The sequence below is a fragment of the Marmota flaviventris genome, chromosome 8, assembly GCF_047511675.1.
Source record: "Marmota flaviventris isolate mMarFla1 chromosome 8, mMarFla1.hap1, whole genome shotgun sequence".
Lineage (NCBI taxonomy): Eukaryota > Metazoa > Chordata > Mammalia > Rodentia > Sciuridae > Marmota > Marmota flaviventris.
The window spans coordinates 46999218-47021409 of NC_092505.1; the positions used below are offsets into that span (position 1 = coordinate 46999218).

A 22192-nucleotide genomic window follows, 5' to 3' on the forward strand; every position below is an offset into this window, starting at 1 on the left:
TTTAGAAGTAATTTGTTTCATAAAATAAAGATGAGGTTAATTTTTTCATTTTATAACTTAATATTACTGATTTTCTTTTCCATGTGAAGAGTAAAATATGAAGTACATCAAATACACATACACACAATCACATACAATATGATATTAGGGACTCTCTTATAAAACTAATTTGGAGATGATTCATAGAACTTCCTTTCATAAGTTTCCTGTAAAATGTGGCCCATGAAAAAATGAGCATGGGCTGCATCTATAATGAGAAAATAATGTGGATTATTTATGAAATTAAACACTCAGAACTCAAAATTCAAGACTCTTATCAATTGACAGAATTAGCAAAAGAGTTAAGTGGTATCTGAGAATTTTTAGCAAAAGTAGTTAAATATGAGTTCTGTTGATTACAGTAATTATATTTGCTATTCTTCAATTAGAAAGTGAAATTTTCCATGTCCATCAAAATTGTCCTGAGTTTTTTTTTTATTTCAGTGTATGAAAGACATGCCAAAAGCAAATTCACAGGTGTTTTAATATTTGATGCAAGATTTTGCATGATAAAGCAAAAAATTCATCAGGGGTTTCATTCTGAAACATTCTAATTCTTAAAAATTAGAAGTTAATTAAAATTTAGATGGAGAGTTTTCTGTTCACTGTTATTTCTACATACAATATATTTTTTTATTTTTATGTAAATAGATCACTGAGAATTATAAGGCTTAGGGCATTTTTTCATTTTGCTATTTATGCACAAACTTTTAAAAGTTTAAATACTGTTTCACAAAGCAACTACAGTTCCAGGCATAAAGTTTGGAAAATACATGTGTGTTTCCACAGTTTCATTATGTATAATAAGGAAAATTGAAAACAGCATTCATATATGAGAAATATTAGTTAAATATCTTATAGCATATTCACACAATTAACCAAACCACAACTAGTGAAAATCATATTGTGAAAAACAATTAACCTGAAAAAAGTTACAGAATTTCAAGAAAAAAAAAATTTTAAAAATGTTTCATATCTATAACATTTTATTACTTATTTTCTAATATAAAATGTATAAATGCATATCAAATAGGTTAATTTGTGGCAATTTATTTCTTTTCTGACCATTAAGAGTGATACTTTAGTGATTCAAATTTGTTTTACTTATATTTTTATTACCAGCTGCAAATGAGCCTTGGTTCATCTCAAAAAGCCCACTCTAGTTCTCTCTTCAACTCATTTTTCACTCTCTACACCACTTGTCAGTGGTATGTTGGCTTGACTAATTGTGATTTATATTATTTGGAATGAACTATCTATTTCTCCCTTTGTCTGAGTTCAACTTTACTGAATTACATTTCTACTTCAAGAGAAATATTAAGTCACTTTAGTCCATGAATCAGAGGCCAGGTAAGTTTTAAAATGCTAAGTGAAGTTAGCCAATCCCCAAAAGACAAATGCCAAATGTTTTCTCTGATATAAGGAGACTAATTCATAGTGCGATAGGAATAAGGAGCATGGGAGGAATAGACAAACTCTAGATAGGGGAGAGGGGTTGGAGGGGAAGGGAGGGGGCATGGGGTTATAAATGATGGTGGAATGTGATGATCATTATTATCCAAAGTACATGTATGAAGACACAAATTGTTGTGAATATACTTTGTATATAACCAGAGATATGAAAAAATGTGCTCTATATGAGTAAGAAGAATTGTAATGCATTCCAGTAAATAATATGGATATTTATTTAATAAATAAATAAAATATAATATTTTAACTGATTAATTTGGTAATCTTATAACTTATTCCCCTCCCTCAGTGTGGGCTAAACTTGTGGTTCAAGGCACATTAGAATGGAGGAAGGTCCACTTTTGACAAATCTGCTTCCTTCTTTTAAGATGATGCACATCTACATAACCAGATGAAGTTTAATCTCTTCTTATTCACAGTTGTGGTCTCCCTAGGTGAAATGACTGGTTGCTGGTGTCCTTCCTCTCTGTAACAGGCATTCAGATGCTGTGTTTTCTTTATATTGTGGAAATATGTCCTGGTTAATTGCAGTAATTTATGATTTTATCTATTGTTCCAGCATTCCTTCCAGTTTACTATTTGTCATGTTTTGGGCAATAAATTAGATAATTATACTTTTGTGAGATGCCTTTATGACATCATTTTAGGACCCAAGAACTTCCACATAGCTTTGGCTTGACCACATCAATCTGCTCCTCTTCTCCCCACCTTCAGCTCACACTGCCAGATGTCGATTCTGGAGCTTCTTGTTACTTACGCCCATTACTTTAGAGATGGGTGAGACCAGGTACACTTGGGATGTTTTAAAACCCAGAAATGAGAAATTCTATAATGTTTGTTCTGCCCTAGGAATCCCTGTCTTAAAGAACTCAGAGGATCCAGGTTACTCTGCTGCCTCATCTTTGTTGCCCTGCATTGCATATTGTGCTTCTGCATCAGTGTCTAGTTAAGGAAAAAACCATTCATATACCCTTTCTTGCTGTCACTCCTACTCTTCACAGGATTCTCTTGAATGTCTTCACCTACATTCCCACCCTCCCTCCTGTAGTGAGAAAGGGATTTGGATAGACACTCTTCCATTAATATTCCAAAAAGATGATGCCCCCTGCCATGTAATCTCCTTAGTCCTCATGCTGTATGTGCAGTACATATTAGATTTTCAAAAAAAAGTACAACATCAGTTTGTTTTAAAAAGAACTTAGGGATTTGAAAACATCTCATAGTTTGTCTATGAAGGTTTCATTTTAGTCTGAAGAAATTCAGAGCACTGTTAAAGAAAATCTATAAAAGTTGAAGGTTTTTTTTCCTTTTTATTAATTACTGTACTAGAACCAGTATAAATAATAAAATATGAAAGATTTATATGATATGAAGAGAAACCAGACTCTAATGGAAACTGTATAAATAAGCATGAGAGATGATGCTTTATTTCAAGGATAAAACTAACATGTGTAAGTTTTTGTTCTTGCCCTTTTGGGCTCAGTATATGTTACCTCCATTTGTATTTACAGAACATCCAAAGAAGCAGAAGTGTGTCTCATTATACAGAAACTTCTGCTGAATCCCCAGAATACATGCTTTATTTTATAAAACGCTACCCTGCAGCCACCTGGGCTAGTTTTCATTTCCCCAATAGGCCCTATACCTTTTCCTTCTATTTTTCCTTCTACCTCTATCTGTATTTGTTGCCAGTATAATTTGATGAATGTCTCTAACATCACGCCATCAATGAATCCTTTCCTAGTTTCTCTCTACTTATCAACCTTTTAGACATGGACTACAGTCCCTAAAATATAAGATCACATTTTGAACACAAAAGGAAAACATTGAATATTCATTTAACTGAGTCAGTAGAAATAGCTGTAAATTATTTTGGAATGCTATATTTTATGAAGTATGAAGTTTTTCATTTGAGAATTTAAAATGTAAATTTTACCCTGTATGAAGGTTAAGGATATATGACAGAATCTGAATTCATTCTGTATTGTTTCAAAAGAAGGAGTATGTTAATTAAAATGATTGTCTAAATTTGGAGTGAGGACGATAGGATGGATTTGGTGGGACTAGTGGTAGTCCTTAAAAGAAAAGGAAGAAAAGGCTAAGTCTCTGGCAATATGTGCTCTAATTCTCAATGGAGGCTAGGATGACTGAGCTATACTCCCAGCTCTACCAGGTAGGTGGGGCCATGGGCGGTTCTGTACAGATGCCACTTTCAGATTGCATCTGGAATGATCTCCCCTGTGAGCCCGGGATGGAGGGAGGATGACATTGTGGCTTCTGTGAAGTGGCAAATCTCAGGAGACAAAAATGAAAGGAGGACATGTTTGGATCTTTTGCCTCATTGTGTCCAGGTGTTCTGGTTTCTCACAGCACATTCATTAAAGAGCTTCTCTTATTCTCAGATTCACTGCAACTGGAGGGCTCTGGGGGAACATTACCTTCAGAAAATTCCTGAGAGAGCTGGAACTTATCCCAGGGGGACTATCCTTTTGGTTTTAAAGACTCTTTTGAAATGAGAAATTACCTTGAAATACTTTCTCTGCCTTTTTATTTCAGATTATAAACCTTGAATAGAGATGAGAGGGAAAATCTGCTGTGTTCCTGAAAGTTACCATTTAACTCCTGATTTCCAAAAAGAGAAGATAGAATGTCCATGGCGTGTCTGAACCAGTGGGTTCAGCATTGTAAATATCATGATTTTACTTTCCCCTGGTGTTAAACCTAAAAGGATTGACTGGGAAGGGAGTAATGCCATCACCTGAAGAAGTATATAAAGTCTATTTCCTATGACAAGAGGAAGAGAAGCTTCATAAGGATTGGTTATACATAGCTACTCTAGGCATGAATATTAGCAGTAGTAATTGGGAAAGAATTTCTCTTTTTGCCTTTAAGAAGCATATTAATACTTTTGACCATGATGCCTTTTCATGCTTTGCCACTCCACTCTAGTCATACCAATTTTTGAAATGGGCTTCAAATTACACACTACTTTATTTCAAAATGATGGAAGGTGAATTAGGTCTCTTGTGAACAATGTCTGTTAGCAATGATGGAATTTTTAAGCTATGAAATAGACCTCCAATGACAGTAAAATAAAGATTTAAGAACCCCTCTATGCTCTGTATCTGAAGCCTGTAATACACTGTAATAGCCAGTGGCCTATAAGTATGTTTATTGGTCCCCAAAATGATTATTATGTCTTATAGTAGAAAGAGCATTAGATCTAAAGTCAATGCCAGAGCTTTTCTTAGGCTTCACCTATTTATTATTTTATTACCTGCACAACACTTCAGACCAGGGTTTTTATCTTTCAAATGAAATTCACACTATCTAATTCATCCTGATGATCTGTGTTTAATAATCTGTATTGACTACATTCATATTCAAAAGTTATTTAGAGTGAACAAGTGTTTAAGCACTATTCTCTAAGAAAAAAAAAATCAAACAGCCCTGTAAAAAAAAAAAAAAAACCAACTAAATAAAATCAGTGTTATCCATCAATGATACCAAAAGAATGTCCAAATAGAAAGGGTTAATGGCCTGATATGCAAATCCCAAACCATTTTCTCTTGATATTATTCTCCCCTTTACTGTTACATAGTCTAGATAATGGCCTTAAGGAAATCCTGCTCACAATTCTCACATGCAGACAATCCAATATGTTCACAACTATCCATGGCGTAAGTGAGACCAGTCTGGAACCTTTAACTCAAGTTTTACTCATTTAACAGGATTATAAATTGGAAGAATAAGAAGAATGTCCAAAAATAGAAAATATTTTATGAGATGTAGCTTCCTTTTCAAACTCACAGAGCTGGTTTCTTTATTACTTTTGTGTGCTTTTATTTTCATCACCATTCAAGAATCCATCCCCAAATACCACCTCCCTTGAAATCCCAAACCAGATTCTTGACAGTACGCTTTGGGTATATAGAATCAACCATAATTCCATACTTGCAATGTGGATGTTTTCATTATGAGAGCCTTTACACCCTTGCTTTAATCAATCATGTTGAAGTTATGTTTCTCTCATTTATACATAAGTTAATTTTAATACATATATCCTTTTATATAACATCATCTTTATATCTTCAGCAGAGCTTGACACCAGCCATATCTATTGAATAATTGCCTCAGTTATTAATCATACTACTATTTCACACATTTGTAAATTGAAATACATATTTTTATGACATAGGATTTATAGGAGAAACAAAACCTTTTTCTTAGTTCATTGCTCCATTCACTGAAAACATGTTTCCAAATTAAGGGCTGAACATAAAATTAAATGACTTGTCATTTATTTATTAGTCATAAGTTCATCACAAAATTGACTTCCATAATTTAAAAAAGTTCAAATCAAAAAGAAACATATCATCTAAGTGCTTATTATTAAGTGTTGAATTATATTTTACATTTGCAGAATATCCAATATAAGGATTAAAATTGAATGTTTATGTTCATGTAACAAAAAGATAGATAAAAATATGAAAAGATTGTTAAGAAATATAATCACACCATAAACTTCTAACATGAAAACCAAATATATGTGGTTTTATTTAAAAAAATTAAAATTAGGCATTTACTATTTAACAATATGTGAATCTTTTGGTAAACTGAAACAAATATCTAATTGCATACCTGAACTTTACAGGCAAAAAATTATACATTTAAAAAGTTATCAGTGGATGTCCAAGTGCCAGGTGCATACTTGTAATTCCAGTGGCACCCGAGGCTGAGGCAGTTTAAAGCCAGCATCAGCAAATTAGCCAGGCTCTAAGCAACTCAGCATGATCCTGTCTTTAAACAAAATATTTTAAAAAGGCTAAGGATGGGGCTTAGTGGACAAGCATGCCTGGATTCAATCCCTAGTACAAAATAAAAGTAGTTATCAGTAAATGTACTAACTATATTTTCTGCTATACCTGTGGTACTTCAATTTATTGTTGAATCCATTTGTCATATTTAAAAACATATTCTGCTTTCTTCAATTACATCAAGTACATTAAAGTCTTTTTATTTATTCACATTCTTTAATCTTTTCAAAATTATAGTTTAACATCACTGCAATTTTAAGTAACCCTACTTATTAAACATCACCTATAGAACTGAGACTCTCCAATTGTCCATATTTTCCAGATACTAGTAAGACACAGGATTGTTTTCAGAGTATCAGAGGACATTGGAAGTGTCATCAAATTTTAAAAAATTGAATTCTAATTTTTCTGTGAGATTAAGTAAGAGAGTGCTGTACTCCTAAGGCATTTTTCTCTTCAGGCCACCTAACATGGGAAAAATCATTAATGTATCCTAGAGGAGAGAAGGAACCATTAAATTCTGAGGATATTAATCTGGCCATATCATATATCATACAAAAGAGAGTCAAATATACAGGATTGTGGTCACAAAAATCCAGGAGAAAAAAGTCCATTATTAAAAAATGTTATGTACAATATAAAATTATTCATCATAATCACAAAGGTATTTAGTTTCATTTCCCACTTTATCTTAATAAAATACTAACTGGTTTACTGGAAATGCATGATAAAACTATAAAAGTTAGAACATATACTTGAGTGAAACGAATTTCCAATTTCTCAAACATTAACAAAATAATTTTGTATACATTATTCAAATGAATATCAAATGTTTATAAATATAATTGCAAACATATGTGGTAATTTTCTTCCATACTATCATTCATGATATGAGTTAGAAGAAGATATCATAATTTGCCACATAAATGTCCTATAGTTTCTTTAACCAGGCTGAAACCAAGTTTCATTTAAAAGCTTTCAAAAACTTTGATATTTTTGGTGACTTTTTTATGCACCAAATGCACTGTGAGAAGCCTGGGTGTTTCCTCATGGTAATTAACATATAACATGGCACATGGACATTGCAAAATAAATATGTGTTAACTGGTAAATTTTGTTTTACAGCTTGATTATAAGAGTTTTTAAATAGTTCCATTGCTTACTCAATTCCTTGTGTAGTAAAGTATAATCAATTCTAATTATAAATTTGTTATTCTAGAGATAAATTTCACCCACAAGAAGCATAGATACCAGAATGTAAAAAGGTACTTTTTGTGTTTTGGGGGGTTTGGGGGGGAGTAGAACATATGCTATCTCTTCCTTAGTTTTAAAATACTCCCGAGAATAATATTAATTACTAATTTGTATTCACCTTCATGAATTATAAAGAAAACTAATGGGTAACAAAGCTTTATAAAATAGATATTTGCTCACACAACATAAATAAAGCAATGCTCAAACACAAAAGAAATGTTTTGGTTACAAAGAATTCCAAATGGCACACACAAAGAAGTTGATTGTGTAAAGTGAAGTATTGAGAGGAGAATAGAAAGAGAAAGATGGAGATGGCTTTCAACCTGGTGAATTTAATCATGTTGTCCAAAAAAGCATAGGTGCCCGACATTGATGCATAATTTATTCTGGGAACAATAGGGAGCCTGAAGGATGGAAAGGAAGGAAACAGTCAAGAGCACCAAAAATATTCTTAAAAAATTTAGGGAAGAAGAGATCTTTGATATCATGCTTGCATTCGATCTATTCACATTTACTTACAAATTAAAATGTATCTTTTTTTAGATAGAGGTTACTCTCACACAGACTGAATCAACCTGCAAAGTGGGCTCATACTGGAAAAAAGAATCCTGTGATCAGATAAATGATTTCTAATGCTCATTACAAATGACTCATATTTATTTTTCTATTTTTTCCATTGCAGATAAAGTTCACCCTACCTAGTATATGCAGTACCTTTCTAAGAGAAAAATGGCCTTGAATGACCAAATAGAAATAAAGCTGATGGGATCCAGCCTTCATTCATAGAATGTTAGAAGTTATCTAATCAAGTTCTGTATTCCACAGCTGGGAAAATTGAATTTTCATACAAGGGAAATAGCTTTCTCAGGGATGACAGCAGATGAATGGCTCTAGGTCTCATGAGTGTGGGCACAGGGCCCAAACTGCTCACATTTTATCACCATCCTGAATTACAATGCCTGTTACACAGTGAGCATGAGGTATTCTATAGATATTTTAGGTGAATTGCATGAATACATGACTGACAGAAGAAATGAGTGTGACATTGTCAGAGCTGGGCTAGTGATGAGTTTGCCAGCATCTGTGCAGTTTAAGATGATGATTTGTTGTGTAACAGTTCCTCAAAAATGTCATTTTTGAGCCATGTCGGTTAAAGAAACAATGGCCAGGTGCCAGTGGAAACAGGTATTGGGACATTTTGAAGTAACTTTAATTCTTTTTAACTTTTGTCATTTTTCAGTGGTATTGCTTATCAGTGGAGTCGCAGCCGTCTTAGAGATGTTTTGCCAAAGCCACCCTGAAACACTTGACTCTTTGAGCTGCCCTGGACATACTGTTACTCATATCCACAATACTTCTTCAGCAGTGGTGATGGGCAGACACTTGCTTTTACCCTACCTCTAGCAATTTAAACAACCAGGAGGAAGTACTTGAAACAAAAATAGGGCTCATTCTAAAGGCAGTTTTCAGAAATAAAGAAATGTAGAAGAGGGAGAGAAATAAAGACCATACATATTTAAACTACTTGACAAGACAACAAAAGGTGTTAAACAGGTCATGATAAGCAAAGTATATCTAGGTCTTGAAGAAATCTACAGAAGATTGGAAAACACCCTTTCAAATACAGGGCAAAGAGAAGAAGTTGATAGCAGACCTTGATGTGCAAACTAGTTAAGTTCAGGTGGAGGAAGAGCATATGCCTCTCATATGGATTCTTGGAAGCTATTCCCTACAAATTTAAGTGGTAGTTGAGAGTAACATTTAAAGTGGCTAAAGATTGTCTGGGCAATAGCTTCTGTGCTCCACATAGTCAGGTTCCAGTGTAAGAGAGGTCTTTGTAAACAGAGTTCCTGGCAGTGCTCTGTGATACAAGAGGGGTCACTAAGGCTGTTTAGGGACCCAGGTAAACTTCCAGCCTCCTTCTTCATCTCTACACACAAAGGCTTGTCCCTGGTGGAAGGAATGAGTTTTGACATTACAGTGAGGACTCAGGGATGTGGAAAATGCCATCTCTGTCTTGTTGGGTGACACATCAGCTGGATGATAAGGAAGTGTTTGCACCTTTGTTGGGGGATTTGAAAGTTGAGAAAAGTAGTGGAAGTCTTCCCCATGGCTGGCAGTGCTGTGCAAGGGGGTTGTTCTTTCACCTCCATAGTTGATTGGCACATCCTCTCTGGGGACATTTTCATAATCAATGGCATCACTCGGAAAATGGGAGTATGTGCTAGTCACTCTTCTGGGATGAGAGGAGAGGGCACTGTAGTTAGCTGATGAGGTGTCATCAATGGTGTTGAGGTCTTTCAATCCAAGTGTTTGAAGCACCCAGGGATCAACATGGGGCCCAGGTGGTTTTTCACAGTTAGCAAACTCACTAGAGAGGTTTCTCTTGACATTTTTGGAATGGGGGATCTCAGCAGGAGAGTATCCCTGCTCTTTGTGTTTCCTCTTCCCCTTTCTGAATTTTCCACACACTTTGGAGAACTCATCTGATGACAACAATTTCTGAAGAAGTGACATTTGAAAATTATACTTCCTTTAAGTATCTACTAGTTACCCTCATTCTTTAGAAAAATAGGTTAAATTTCTAATATTTTTTCACATACAAGTAAAATGGATTAGATTAGTGTCTGTTACTAAAGTAAAATCCATGATAACATCTTATTTTTTAGGAACCTGAATTCATTTCTTACTCTCAGTTTGAAACTTGAAAAAAGCAGATAATGTCTTGAAGATTTCAAATCAGGGAAGTATATTTTTTTCAATGATGACAATAAAAGCAATTGTTTATTGAATTATCACTGATAAAGTAAACAAATTATCATTTGTTATAATTTATGAATAATTGATCACATGCTCTATTTCTTTGGATATAGATACTCTTAAAATCTCCATTAATGAGGAAACTAAGGCACAGACATATTTGTGACTTGCTAAGTATCCCTTAGCCTAGAATTAAACCTAAGTTATCTGAATATAGACAGAACTCTTGTTTAAACACTATACAACATTCCTTATGTTATTTCATTAACTTTCAAAGCAATCCCTTGAAAAAAGTTGTTATATTAAACCTTGGAGAACTGAGGTCAAGAAAGGTAAAGCTAATTAATGTCATTTAATAATTTAATAAAGTCTTTTTCAAGGAATGGTGGCTAGAGTTAGAAGCCAAGGCTAGTCCTTTTTTTATGAAAGCTTACTATACAGTAAAGTAGTCAAATCGAGTATCCTTTCTTCTCTGAACTGTTAGATTCAGTAAAAGCAGCAGACACATAATCAATTTAGATTACATAATATCAAATAATAGTTTGTCTAAGAGTAAAGTAAAAATTGGTCATAGAAGCAAACGCATACTACGAAAAACACAAAACTAAAGAAAAAAGGAACACAAAGAGACTATAGGCAAGCTATCTTTGAGTTAGAAATAGCTCATTTAAAAGTGTAAGAAAAATGTGAATAAAAGATAATGTAACTGTATATACTGAATTGCTGCTCAAGATACTAGGCTCCAGTTATCATCACAGCATCTTAGATTGAGAGAGATTTTTCACAGATTTTTAGTTTTTGTAGCTACAGGTAACCAAATTCCTAATTGAGAATGCTTTTCCTAAAGCCAGAAGATAATTAAAACAACTGAGTTTTTAAATCTATGATTTCCACCTAACTCTCCTTTTGATCAACCTGTTTCCTCAGCAATCCCTAGCTTTTGATATATTAGAAACTCCTTTTGTAATAATGTCTGGATAGAATCTGCAATCTAGATACTTCTAATAAATGATACATAAAAGTTCTAGTGAAAGTCATGTATGTCCTTAAGAAATGTTATCCATTCTATTCACATATCCCACGACATGTTGTTGAGTACACTTCTTGCTTTTAATTAAGAAATTTTACATTAATGGTTTTCTTTCTTAAATCACTGCCCTGATCTTATAAAAAAGATTATTACACACCTTGGCCTTTTCTTCAAGACATTTAACCAAAGTAGAATTCAGGTATTGTCTGAGGTGATTATTCTCTTCATGTAGCCTAGCAAGTTCTTCTTCCTTCTGAACCAGAGTATCTTGGAGCTGCAAAAAGCAGACAATGGTGAAGGTTGCTCCACTGTATTGACTTTGTAACATTATAATAATGCCACTGTGCCTCAGCCTTCTTAAACTTGATTATTCTTCTGTTTGTTTTATGAACACAATTTCAGGGAGTTCTCGTCCTCTGAGACTGAAATCAACAATCCCCTACCACATGATTGTTCAGTTTTGTGCTCTGAATTTTTCATTCATTACAAAGTATTTGAGGGTATTATATGACTTTTAAAATTTTAACCACAAGGGAGTCAGGTAGGTGTAAAGGAAAATGAGCAGCATTCAACTGTTTAAATATAGAAAAAGGTGTTTAGAAAGGTTTACCATTTCTCCTTCCTTACACATTAAAAAAAGAAAGAAAGAAAGAAAGAAAGAAAGAAAGAAAGAAAGAAAGAAAGAAAGAAAGAAAGAAAGAAAGAAAAAAAAGATGGTTGACTTGTGCCACACTCAGATTGATCTGCCTGTATGTTCAGTAGATCATATTACTTTGGGGGAACAAATAAGAACAAAATATGGAAAATGAAACAATATCTGGGGAAAAACCTTTGTCATCATCATTAATTATCCAGGCAATTATCCATGTTTATCATTTTAAAATACTGACATGATTCCATTTGGTCTTTCCATTAGCCCTCTGAGATATGCCGCTTAAATATTCCAATTTCACAGATGAAGAAAAGGTGGACGTGATAGGTCACACAGCTAAAATGTGATATAGTCAGAGCCTGACTGCATGTCTTCCTCAAGTGTTATTTGTGTATATGAGTGTGTCTGTGTGTATTGGGGGGGTTGAGACAGAAAGAGAGAGAGAGAGAGAGAGAGAGAGAGAGAGAGAGAGAGAGAGAGAGAGGGGAAAATAAAGAAGGAGGGAGGGAAGAGAGATTGTTCATCTAACTCCTCTCTCTCTCTCTCTCTCTCTCTCTCTCTCTCTCTCTCTCGACATATGCTCATTTTAGTTCTAAAGTGAGTTAATGTGAATTTTAAAAGGAAAAAGGAGCAGCATGAACTTAAGGGAGGATGCAAGTGGAGAATGGACTGCAGGATGCATGGCCAGTCTCAATGTTCTGACTATCCACACATACCTGTTTATTTCTGTAGAGCTGTGAGGAAAGCTGAGCTTCTTCCCAGGAACATGAGTCCAGAATAGGAAAACTCGAATTAGAAGATGACTCTATGAGAAAATACAAAATGGGTAGCATAGAAAACACACTTTTGACTTATGTGCAATGAACTCACTAAACCATCCCCAAAGTGCAATAGGTTCAATTACCTTTCTAAAAATAGCTGTTGCTTCCTCACAATAGAACAAAATATTTAAAGCTTTCAGAAGAAGGAAGCAAGCTGTGACAGACAAATATTTATACAATCTATGCCAAAATGGTTAAAGAGGTGGGATTTTTTTTTTCTTTTTGGAACTAAGTGGTCACATTCTTCCCTTTATATGTATATTCTTGTTGGTTAAATTAATAAAGACTCTCTCAGCTGCATCATTAATTCATTCAAATGTTTATTAACCATTCCCTCCCACTAGGCATAATATTGCAATCCCACTATCTTTTTATAATTTTTGTTTTATTTTCTAAGCTTCAACACTTAATAATATAGTGTTTGGCTTGATAATCTAATAACATTTTAATGCTATTATTTCCCTTTCTGTCCCCTACCTGTTAAATCTAATGGATAGAATTCAGAATTTGATGTAGTAGCAATTTCTACTTTTAAATAATTTGTACCTTGTTTCTCTGAAGACCATGATAAAAATTGCAAAATTCTACCTTCTATGTTTCAACTGTTTTCATCTGTATATTTTTTTATGCTTTTACAAAATGTTTTTTCATATTTGACAGCAAGCTATGCCTGTTAATCAAAAGCATTTGGGCATGCTTAATTGGTTTTTTACTTTATTCCCCCTCATTAATACCATTCTCTTTCCCTGTTCTACTTAAACTGCTGTTACTGAAGTATTTTTTATTAAAATAGAGTAATGAGTAAGAAAACAGTAATCCAATTTTATGAACAGTTTGGGTTCAGATTTTGGGCATTTTTGTCTTTGCTGTTGCCTATAATGAAAAAGTAAAATTGAAAAACTTTATCCATAATATGTAAGTGTGCTTCAACATTTTTAGGTTTTCATTTTTTGTGTGCCTTTCCTTAACCCCTGTGTCCACCAAAGGAGCATATGGCAAACAATAGTATAGGTATTTAATTCTAAGATATCTAAAACTTTTTAGAGAAACTTGACTATTTATACAGAAATTCATTTAATTTTATAAAAATGCTCACTAACCTTCAAGTCAAGATTAATACCATCCATAATTTTCCATCAATGTTATACTTCCCTCCTACTTTGAAATCCTGTGTGTGTGTGTGTGTGTGTGTGTGAAACAGAATAATTGTTTCTACTTATAAGGCATTGTCTATAGAATCTCCTCTATGAAATAAAAGATGAAGTTATTCATTCTTGTTTCTTTATCATACTTGGGAAACTTTCCTGAGTTTCAAAAGAAATGTCGTAACTAGTATCTTGACTCCAAAAACATTCTACTAGGATGTTGTTTATAAAATATGACCCAGAAAGGTTCTTTTAGTGAGTTGGGAATCTCCAAGTACTATAAAGTAGAGGGAGAAACACGTGATGTCCAGCAAGAAAGAGGAAGAATCTCATTTTCACTATTTGGCAAGTACAAAATAGCAGAAGTTAAGGTTGTAAAATTCAAGACTCTTTGGAATAACTTAAATTTTTTATAACATCCCTTTTTTCCAGAGTCCCAGACCATGATGCTTTGCAGCCACATTGCTTGAAAAGGGCCCCAGGTCTACCACTAAAGCAGAAGAGCAGAACTTACCCTGTGCCTGTGGTGCTTGTTGGGGCTCACTGTTGTCCAGGAGACCAGCAGCCCAGAAAGAGACCCAAGTCTCCGTGGAAACGTCAACACTAGTTTCTGAAGGTGTAGTGGAATACGGACAATTATAACTCTGGTCTCCTGCAAAATACTGGTCTTGGCAAGGCAGAATGGTGTTCTGTGAAATTCAGTATAAGGAGTTGGGGTGGAGGGGGGTGTCCCAGGAGATTGGACGATGGAGATGTGGAGGGAGAGAAGGGTGGGAGAAACACACAGAAATTACATGCAGTTAATCAAGAAACAGTGAAGGTGTTAAATTTAGATCCAGATTAAATTTTGAGTAGTTTAATTATAATAACTAAAAAGGAATCGGCTCCTATTACTTTCCTAACATTTCCACAGGTCTCTTGAACAAAGAATAGACTACTATTGGATGAATCATATTTATATTTTCCTTTGTAATGCCTAGCTCACCAGTCAGAACTATCTTAATTATATTTCTATTTCTAATCACCTTGGAAGACAAAGAACCCATTAAAAATGATGAAAAAGTAGAATGTGGCATCTTATAGACTAACTTCTGAATCAATAATTGTCTTATGCTTCCCTTCCTCTTCTCCTCCAAACTAACATTCTGTTGGATCTTATGGGAATCTGAATAGAGATACATACAAACACATGCTGTGTATAAAGTATATGCAAATATATATATATATATATATATATATATATATATAATGTATATATGTGCATATGCATATATATATACATACACATACATACAGTTATGTACATACATATACATACTTGTATAATATACATACATATAGACATATGCATATATAGACATAAGTGCATATGTATATATATGTTCTCTCTATCTCTGTTCTATAGATAATTAAATAAACTTTGTTCCTTGTAGGTACTTAAATAAACTTTGCCCCAGCTCCAGTCAGAGGAGCGTAACATCACTCCAAGTAAACATCTAAAAGCTGAAAGAAATAAGCAAAGACTGCAAGCTCTAGATCTCTCCATCACTAGGGCTCAATGTCCTTGCAAAGTTATCCTGCCACCAGTAACTGCCTGGCGTGTGTTCTCACTGTGTTCTGATTCAGGGAGTACCTTCCTGCCTGCCACTTCTCAAACCTCAAACATACACTCTTTCCAAATCTCCAAACAAGGACAAGTATGCAGCCTTCCTGGGTTAATTTGTACAACAGTCCATTCCTAATTATTTGTCAATGTTTAATCAGGTAAAAGCCATTTATTCCAGCAGAGCCTAGGTTTAGATAAACTCTGTTTGACTGCTACGAATCTTTTGTTGGCTTGAGTACTTTCTTGGTCATAACATAAACAGAAGGGGGGAAAATGAGTCAATTAAGTCACACTTTGTTAATGTTCCCAGTGAGTTAAGTCTTGGAAAAAAAAATAAAAGAAAAAAAATTAGTTCAGAAGCAAGTGCAGCTTGGGGAGTGCAGACCAAAGAAGTTAAGCCAAAAGTTTATCAAGAGCTATTTTTCTTGTTTTCATTTTAAAAGCATGTTTGCAGACTCCTTCCTTGAGATTATTATTGGAATCCGAGCTAAACTATTAGGCAATTGACTCCTGAGAAGAAAACAAACCCCAAATACTCTTACAGTAGTTCAACTCCAAGTGTTTGCAAATATGTGCATAATCTGGAAGAAGAGGAGGAATGAATAGTAAGTGCAGGTGAATAGGTGAAATTTTGGGGAAATATGAAGAATAAAAATAACAGGGAGAAAGGCAGTGGGAAAGGAAGGGAGAAAGAGAGAGAAGACAGATGATAATAAAAAGGAGACAGGAGAGGATCTATTTTAATTGGTAGATAGCAAAGAAAGCTTGCTCCAAAAATGGAATAAATTCTCAGTGCAAAGTTTATTCGCTTTCAGAGCCCCAGGTTTTGCCAGAGGACTAGCAAACGCCGGTTCCTCACTTACCATATTGCAGTGGAAGAAAGCGCTGAAGAAACTGAGCTCACACTTAACTTTTTCTTAAAGCCAGTGGGAGCTTTAAATGGAATGAAGGGAGGAACTATGAGAGGCGAGTTCTAATCTGCGGGAGCCGGTGACGCTAGGGGCTCCTGGCGAGCGCTGCCCTCTGATTTGGTGGGAGGCTGTCAAACAGGTGACGTGAGCTTGCAGACACCAGCTGAAGCCAGAGTCACTCGCACTCCGGCGATCACTACAGCAGGATCTGGGACCTGCGGGTTGAGCTCCCGGCCTGCTCTTGGCTACCGGGCATGCTGCGCCGCTTCAAAACCCGCGCGCCTATGCGCGCTGGCTGCGCACCTGGCGCGGGACGTCAGAGGCTGGTGATGGCAGGGCAGCCCTGAGGGACCCTAAGGCCAGCGCTTCCTCCTGTGCCACACGCGCAGCCGGGCAGGGCAGGGCGGGGCGGAAAGTCTGCCTGGGCTATGGTGAGGGATGGCAGGTCTCAAACCTGTATTTCAGGGATGGGGCGGCACTTGTGGAAGCCAGTCCTACAGCCCCAGAGCTAGTATTATGCCTATCTATCTTTTGACCACATGATAACAATTTAATGCCAACTTGTATTATGTTGTAAATTTATTTTAATTAATTTATTTTCCTTATTTGATGGACCTTATTTTGCCCAATTCCGGAAGTGGAGGTGACATATTTCAATTCTAGAATATAAATTCCCCAAGAATAGCCATTTCTGCTCACTGCTGTCTCCAAAATGCCTGGCACAATTTCTGACACATAATAAATGCTCAGTAAAGATTTGTTTAAAAGAATGAATTAAGCTACACATTTCTGAAATCTAAAGCATCTTTCTCTGTGTAGGCCTAGCCTCACAACTATATATAAAATAAATTCATTAAGAAAAAATAGTGTAAGCATTTAATTTCCTCAGTCTTTTCTCTTACATTTGATTCTCACAATTCCTAAAATACTATGCCTACCATAGAAAGAAGAGTAACAACATCTTTGAAACTATTTATCTACAACTAATAGTAGCTTCTCATTTCAATTTACCTTCTAATTAGATATAAAATACTTGATGATAGCCATAGGAGAAAGGATACTTATTGTCCTTGTTACATCCACTAAGGAAGGAAGCACTAAGGTTAAGAAAACTCACCAATGTTAACACAATTGGGAAGTGGCAGGCTTTGGATTTGAACCTCTGACTAACTACTATGCCTATGGCATTTGACTTTAACTTCTCTCTATTGCATGTTATTGCTGTTGATCAATGGGCATTGTTATGGACTGGGTTGTGTTCCCCATAAGTCATATGTTGAAGCCCTATACCCAATGTTACTGTATTTCAAGACAGGTGTAGGAACTGAAAATAACGTCTGATTCTGGCTTGCACATCTGCTCGGGCTTTGACCTTTCTTCACTGTTCTTTGTACTCTACTCATGACCCTTAGCACTCAGCAAAATGACTAGGACAGAATGGATGTTAATTAAGTACTATATATCCAAAATTAAGAAAGGAAAGGAGGAGGAAGCTGCTTCTCTTGGTGCAGTCCTTTTTTCCTGCTTCAATGACATTTATTTGAAAAACACTTTCAGATTAATAGTAGTAGGTTTGGGGATCCCTGCCTGGAATGTGGATGAACTGGATCAGTCAACACTGACTCATTTCAGTTTGTGACATGAAGGACTGGTCCATCTCTGCTCTAACTATAACAAGAAAAAAAGATGTAATGGCTGTAAGGCCCTGAGATGATGGGTAAGGAGAACATATCAAAATGCATTTAATTCGTAAGAATCAGTGATCTTTTTCAATGCAAAGAACTGTTCATGCTTTTAGTCCTGCCAACAATACAATCTGTTTGGCAAAACCCTCATTCATTTTGTGATGAGCAGCGGGGACAGAAAAAGGAGGATGGAGTTGTGTTTTTGGAAACATTGACAAATGACACAGGAGCCTCTGCAAGATAGATTTTCTTTTGGCTCCAAAAATGATACAAAGTAGGTAGTTGACTAAACATGGTATGCAAAAAAGGACTATAAGCTTTGCATCAAAATATACCCAGATTTCAGCTTCGGGTATGCTATGATTGAGTCACTTGGGGTTATCTTAAGCCTCTTATCTTATTTGGGAAATTAGCATAGCAATACATACATTAGAAGTTACTTGAAAAACCAGCCATTTTTATTAATGCTTAATTATTTCCTAATTTGTTGACTAAATAATGGAGAGTATCTCTTTTTACTATTAGGGGTGAGGGACTCTGCCTTTGAACACACATATGCTCCTGGTCTTGTTTATTAAAGTAACTGAAAAAGAATGCTACATTTATAAAACAGGGTTTTTCTTTTCTGAGGGTAAGACATAATTTTAAGAAGTTTTTGATTGGTTTTAAGCACAAGAATATTTGGCAAATCATTAATACTTTAGCTTGGTAGGTTGGGAGTATACATGATGGTGGAGAACCCCTAAACAGCAAAGACTTATTGACAATTAAACATAAATCAGATCATAAATCTATTCTCAAATCAAAAACTAAGGGAAAAAAAACTAATTATTAAGATTTGATTTATGCATGACATCTTACTTAACATCCACTACTAAGGTATAAACTTAATTATTACTATTATGATGATGACTAGTATTTTGAAACCTGCATCCCATAAACCATAATGGGAAACCCTTTGGCACTTATTTATCCACATTTATGAAAGAAGGAGGTTCACATTTCTTAGTGATGTCAATGTAACCCACATAGATGGTTTTCTTCTGCGAATAATAAGATTAGTTAAAACTGCCTTTTGTGTTGTGCCTAAAGCAATGGCGTTAAAGGGAATGTGGCTCCAAACAGCCCAATTGTTGAATCAGGGTACCACCTCCTGTCTGGGCAAAGATATAACAAAATAGGAGGTAATTTGACCTCTTATTTTGCACAAAAAAAACAAGTCTGCAGACAGAGAAGGTTAGAGCGTGACCAGAGTTTGGTCAGGAGATAAATAGGTTGGCATATGGAATATTCTTTTGTTTAACTCCATGATTATCCCATTAGTGGATTCGATAGTAAATGTAATAAACAATTTCTAATTTTTTTATATAAATACAGCTTTTCCCATTGATTCAATGGCTGAATCTCCAGGTAATAATAAAGATAGTATTTCTTGTTTCACCTGTTTGTAAAGAAAATTATTACATTTAGTTAAAGTATATTTAGAGAAGATGTTTTACATTGGAAAATTTAACATTTGAATTTTTAGCATGTCTGAAGAACCTGACATATTTCATTTGTTGAAGCATAGTTTGAATTTCACCCCTCCAGAATAATATGCAGAAATCAATAATTTTAATATAGATAGAGACTTACTACTTGCCATGTCTGCATAGTAGCCAGTATATATGCAGTAACCTATTCAGTGATAAAAACTATTTCTACATGAACAAAAGGCATGAAAAATAGAGTCAATTGTTAATCCTGGTAACAAAAATGTAAAAAATAATAAATTTGAAAAACTTCTAGCAGTTTACTAGATAGAAAAGAGAAAGGCCTTGGATGCATTCAGGGATGAAATATTCAGTTTGGAACTGAGTCAGATCAGCTCTGTATGGAAACGTGTATGCACATGTGCATGTGTGTGTGTGTGTGTGTGTGTGTGTGTGTGATTTGTGATATTGTTTTATTGGAAGTTTCAGTCAGAATTTACTTTAATATCTTTATAACTACCTTTAGCTCTTTATTTATTTTTTCAAGGCAAATCACATACTATAGTAATCCTCACAAGTTTAAAATATTTTCAGCCTAAGGGCATATCTTTCAAATGGCAACTATTCACTTCATCTTTGAGAGATAACTAGGAAATACATGCCAATCTGTATTCATTGCAAAGTGAGACAAACCTATTCTGTACTTGCTAGTTTTGCTTTCTGGCTTTTCTCATAATATAGCACTTCAAAATAACATTTGTGTCAAGTTAGAATAAATTGTTAAGGCTTCTCCTGGCTGTTGATAGTTATGGGAGTTCTCATTTCCGCCAGGCCTCACCAGGGCACCCTGAGAACAGAGGATATCATTATCTCACAGGCCTATGACCTATTATGCATGGGTACAACAGTTGGGAAGGTCTGCTCCATGTAACCTATCTGGCTCAAATGGAATGAAATAATATCAATACCACTATGAAAATATGTTCAAAACATTGAAATGAAAACCTTGTATTGTGACCAAGGTTAGAGATGTGGAACTTCAAACAAAACAAGACAGATACATCTCAACCCCAACACTTTACTCAACTGTAGTAGAAAACGATTAAAACAGGTATTAGGATTAATATACATCAGAATTATGCTAGTGCAGCTGTTACTTAAAATACAATAAATCTCTGCTTCATGAGCACCAGTATCTTCACAAACTGAGCTTCTGTGCCTTCATTGCTCAAGTGATTCCTCCCAAGGATTTCTGACGCAGAGGTTTTTGGATAGCTTGCTGATCAGGCAGTAAAGGCCCGAAAGGTGAATCGGCAGTGACTGTGACATCTAAGTGTGTCTAGAAGATGCTGAAAAAGGAAATCAGGTCTGCTTTTTTTCAAAAAGCTTAAGACTTCAATACCAAAATAGGACAACTGGGACCTGGTTCCTTCTAGCCTTGGAATTATTAGCGAACCTGAAATAAGTTGACTTCTTTCATGAAAATAAGACAAATAAATGTATTTAAATACAAATGTTCAGCTATAAGAAAGGTATAATTCTGTATTTTTGTAATCTATAAAATCTGTGAAGTTACTTCTCAATGACCTATTAATTTTTGACAAATTCATCTTATTTACAATCAAATCAAAGAAACTTACTTGATATTGGTATTAATACAATTTGGATGTTTCTAGTCAACTTCTGTTTGCCATATTTCTTTTTTAGAAAATGAAATCATAATGTCAATCTATAGCCGGTGGAATCATTTATATATTCTAAAGCAATTTGTGAAAAATATAGAGAATTTTTATTGTTATGAAACTAATACTGCTTACTATAATTAGAATGAATTAAAGTATTATAAGATGAAGAAAGTACCCTATCAACAATAAAGTAAAATTCCAATATCCTCTATGACATTAGATGAATGATGTTTTGGTGACAGTAGTACATATAATTTTTATTTTTTCTTTATATAACCAGAAGCCTCCCAGCTGCCACTTCTGGGTAGTATCAGCATTGCATGACTGAATCACAGCTGATGATTTTACACAAACCAATACATTTTAATAGCTTCCTTTGGGGGAAGGAAGCACTGAAAGACAAGCAAAGAAAAAAAAAAGTGTTTTTTGTTCATGAGTACAACTGAGAAGAACTCAAATTGCATAATGTGCATCTTTTAAAAACTTTTATTTATAATTGCTTTTATGAATTATTTGGCATTTATTAATATATCTTGATTGTATGTGCCTATTTATGTTTTTACATATATACAAATTTCAGGCATCTGGAGCCATCAGTGATACCCAAGGCTTTAAAACACTTACACCTGGAAATGTTCAGATGTTGACAAATAAAGAGTTATTCTCCAATCTTATATTTTTTATAAAGCTACAATAATTCACATAAATGCAAATTTCTTTGATTGGTGAAGGAAAGGAACATTTGGTCCCACACTAATGTCAGTGTCTGTGTGACAGGCTGTCTGCTTCTCTTGTGGAAAGTTTCAAGTAGCTCTGTGCCAGTTGGAGTTGTGTCGTACCCCCAG

At 34.7% G+C, this 22192-nt stretch overlaps 1 protein-coding gene across 1 annotated transcript in view; it reads right to left on the reverse strand.

Moving 5' to 3' along the window:
- Window positions 1-9461: 9461 nt before the first annotated feature.
- Window positions 9462-22192, reverse strand: part of Gmnc (geminin coiled-coil domain containing) — a 36004-nt gene continuing 23273 nt past the window's right edge. Inside the window, exons 2-5 of the mRNA XM_071614886.1 lie at window positions 14503-14677; window positions 12739-12827; window positions 11528-11644; window positions 9462-10082 (exon numbers count right to left, since the gene is read on the reverse strand). Of these exons, the coding sequence (XP_071470987.1) occupies window positions 9462-10082; window positions 11528-11644; window positions 12739-12827; window positions 14503-14677 (1002 nt within the window). The remainder of the gene's footprint in view (window positions 10083-11527; window positions 11645-12738; window positions 12828-14502; window positions 14678-22192) is intronic.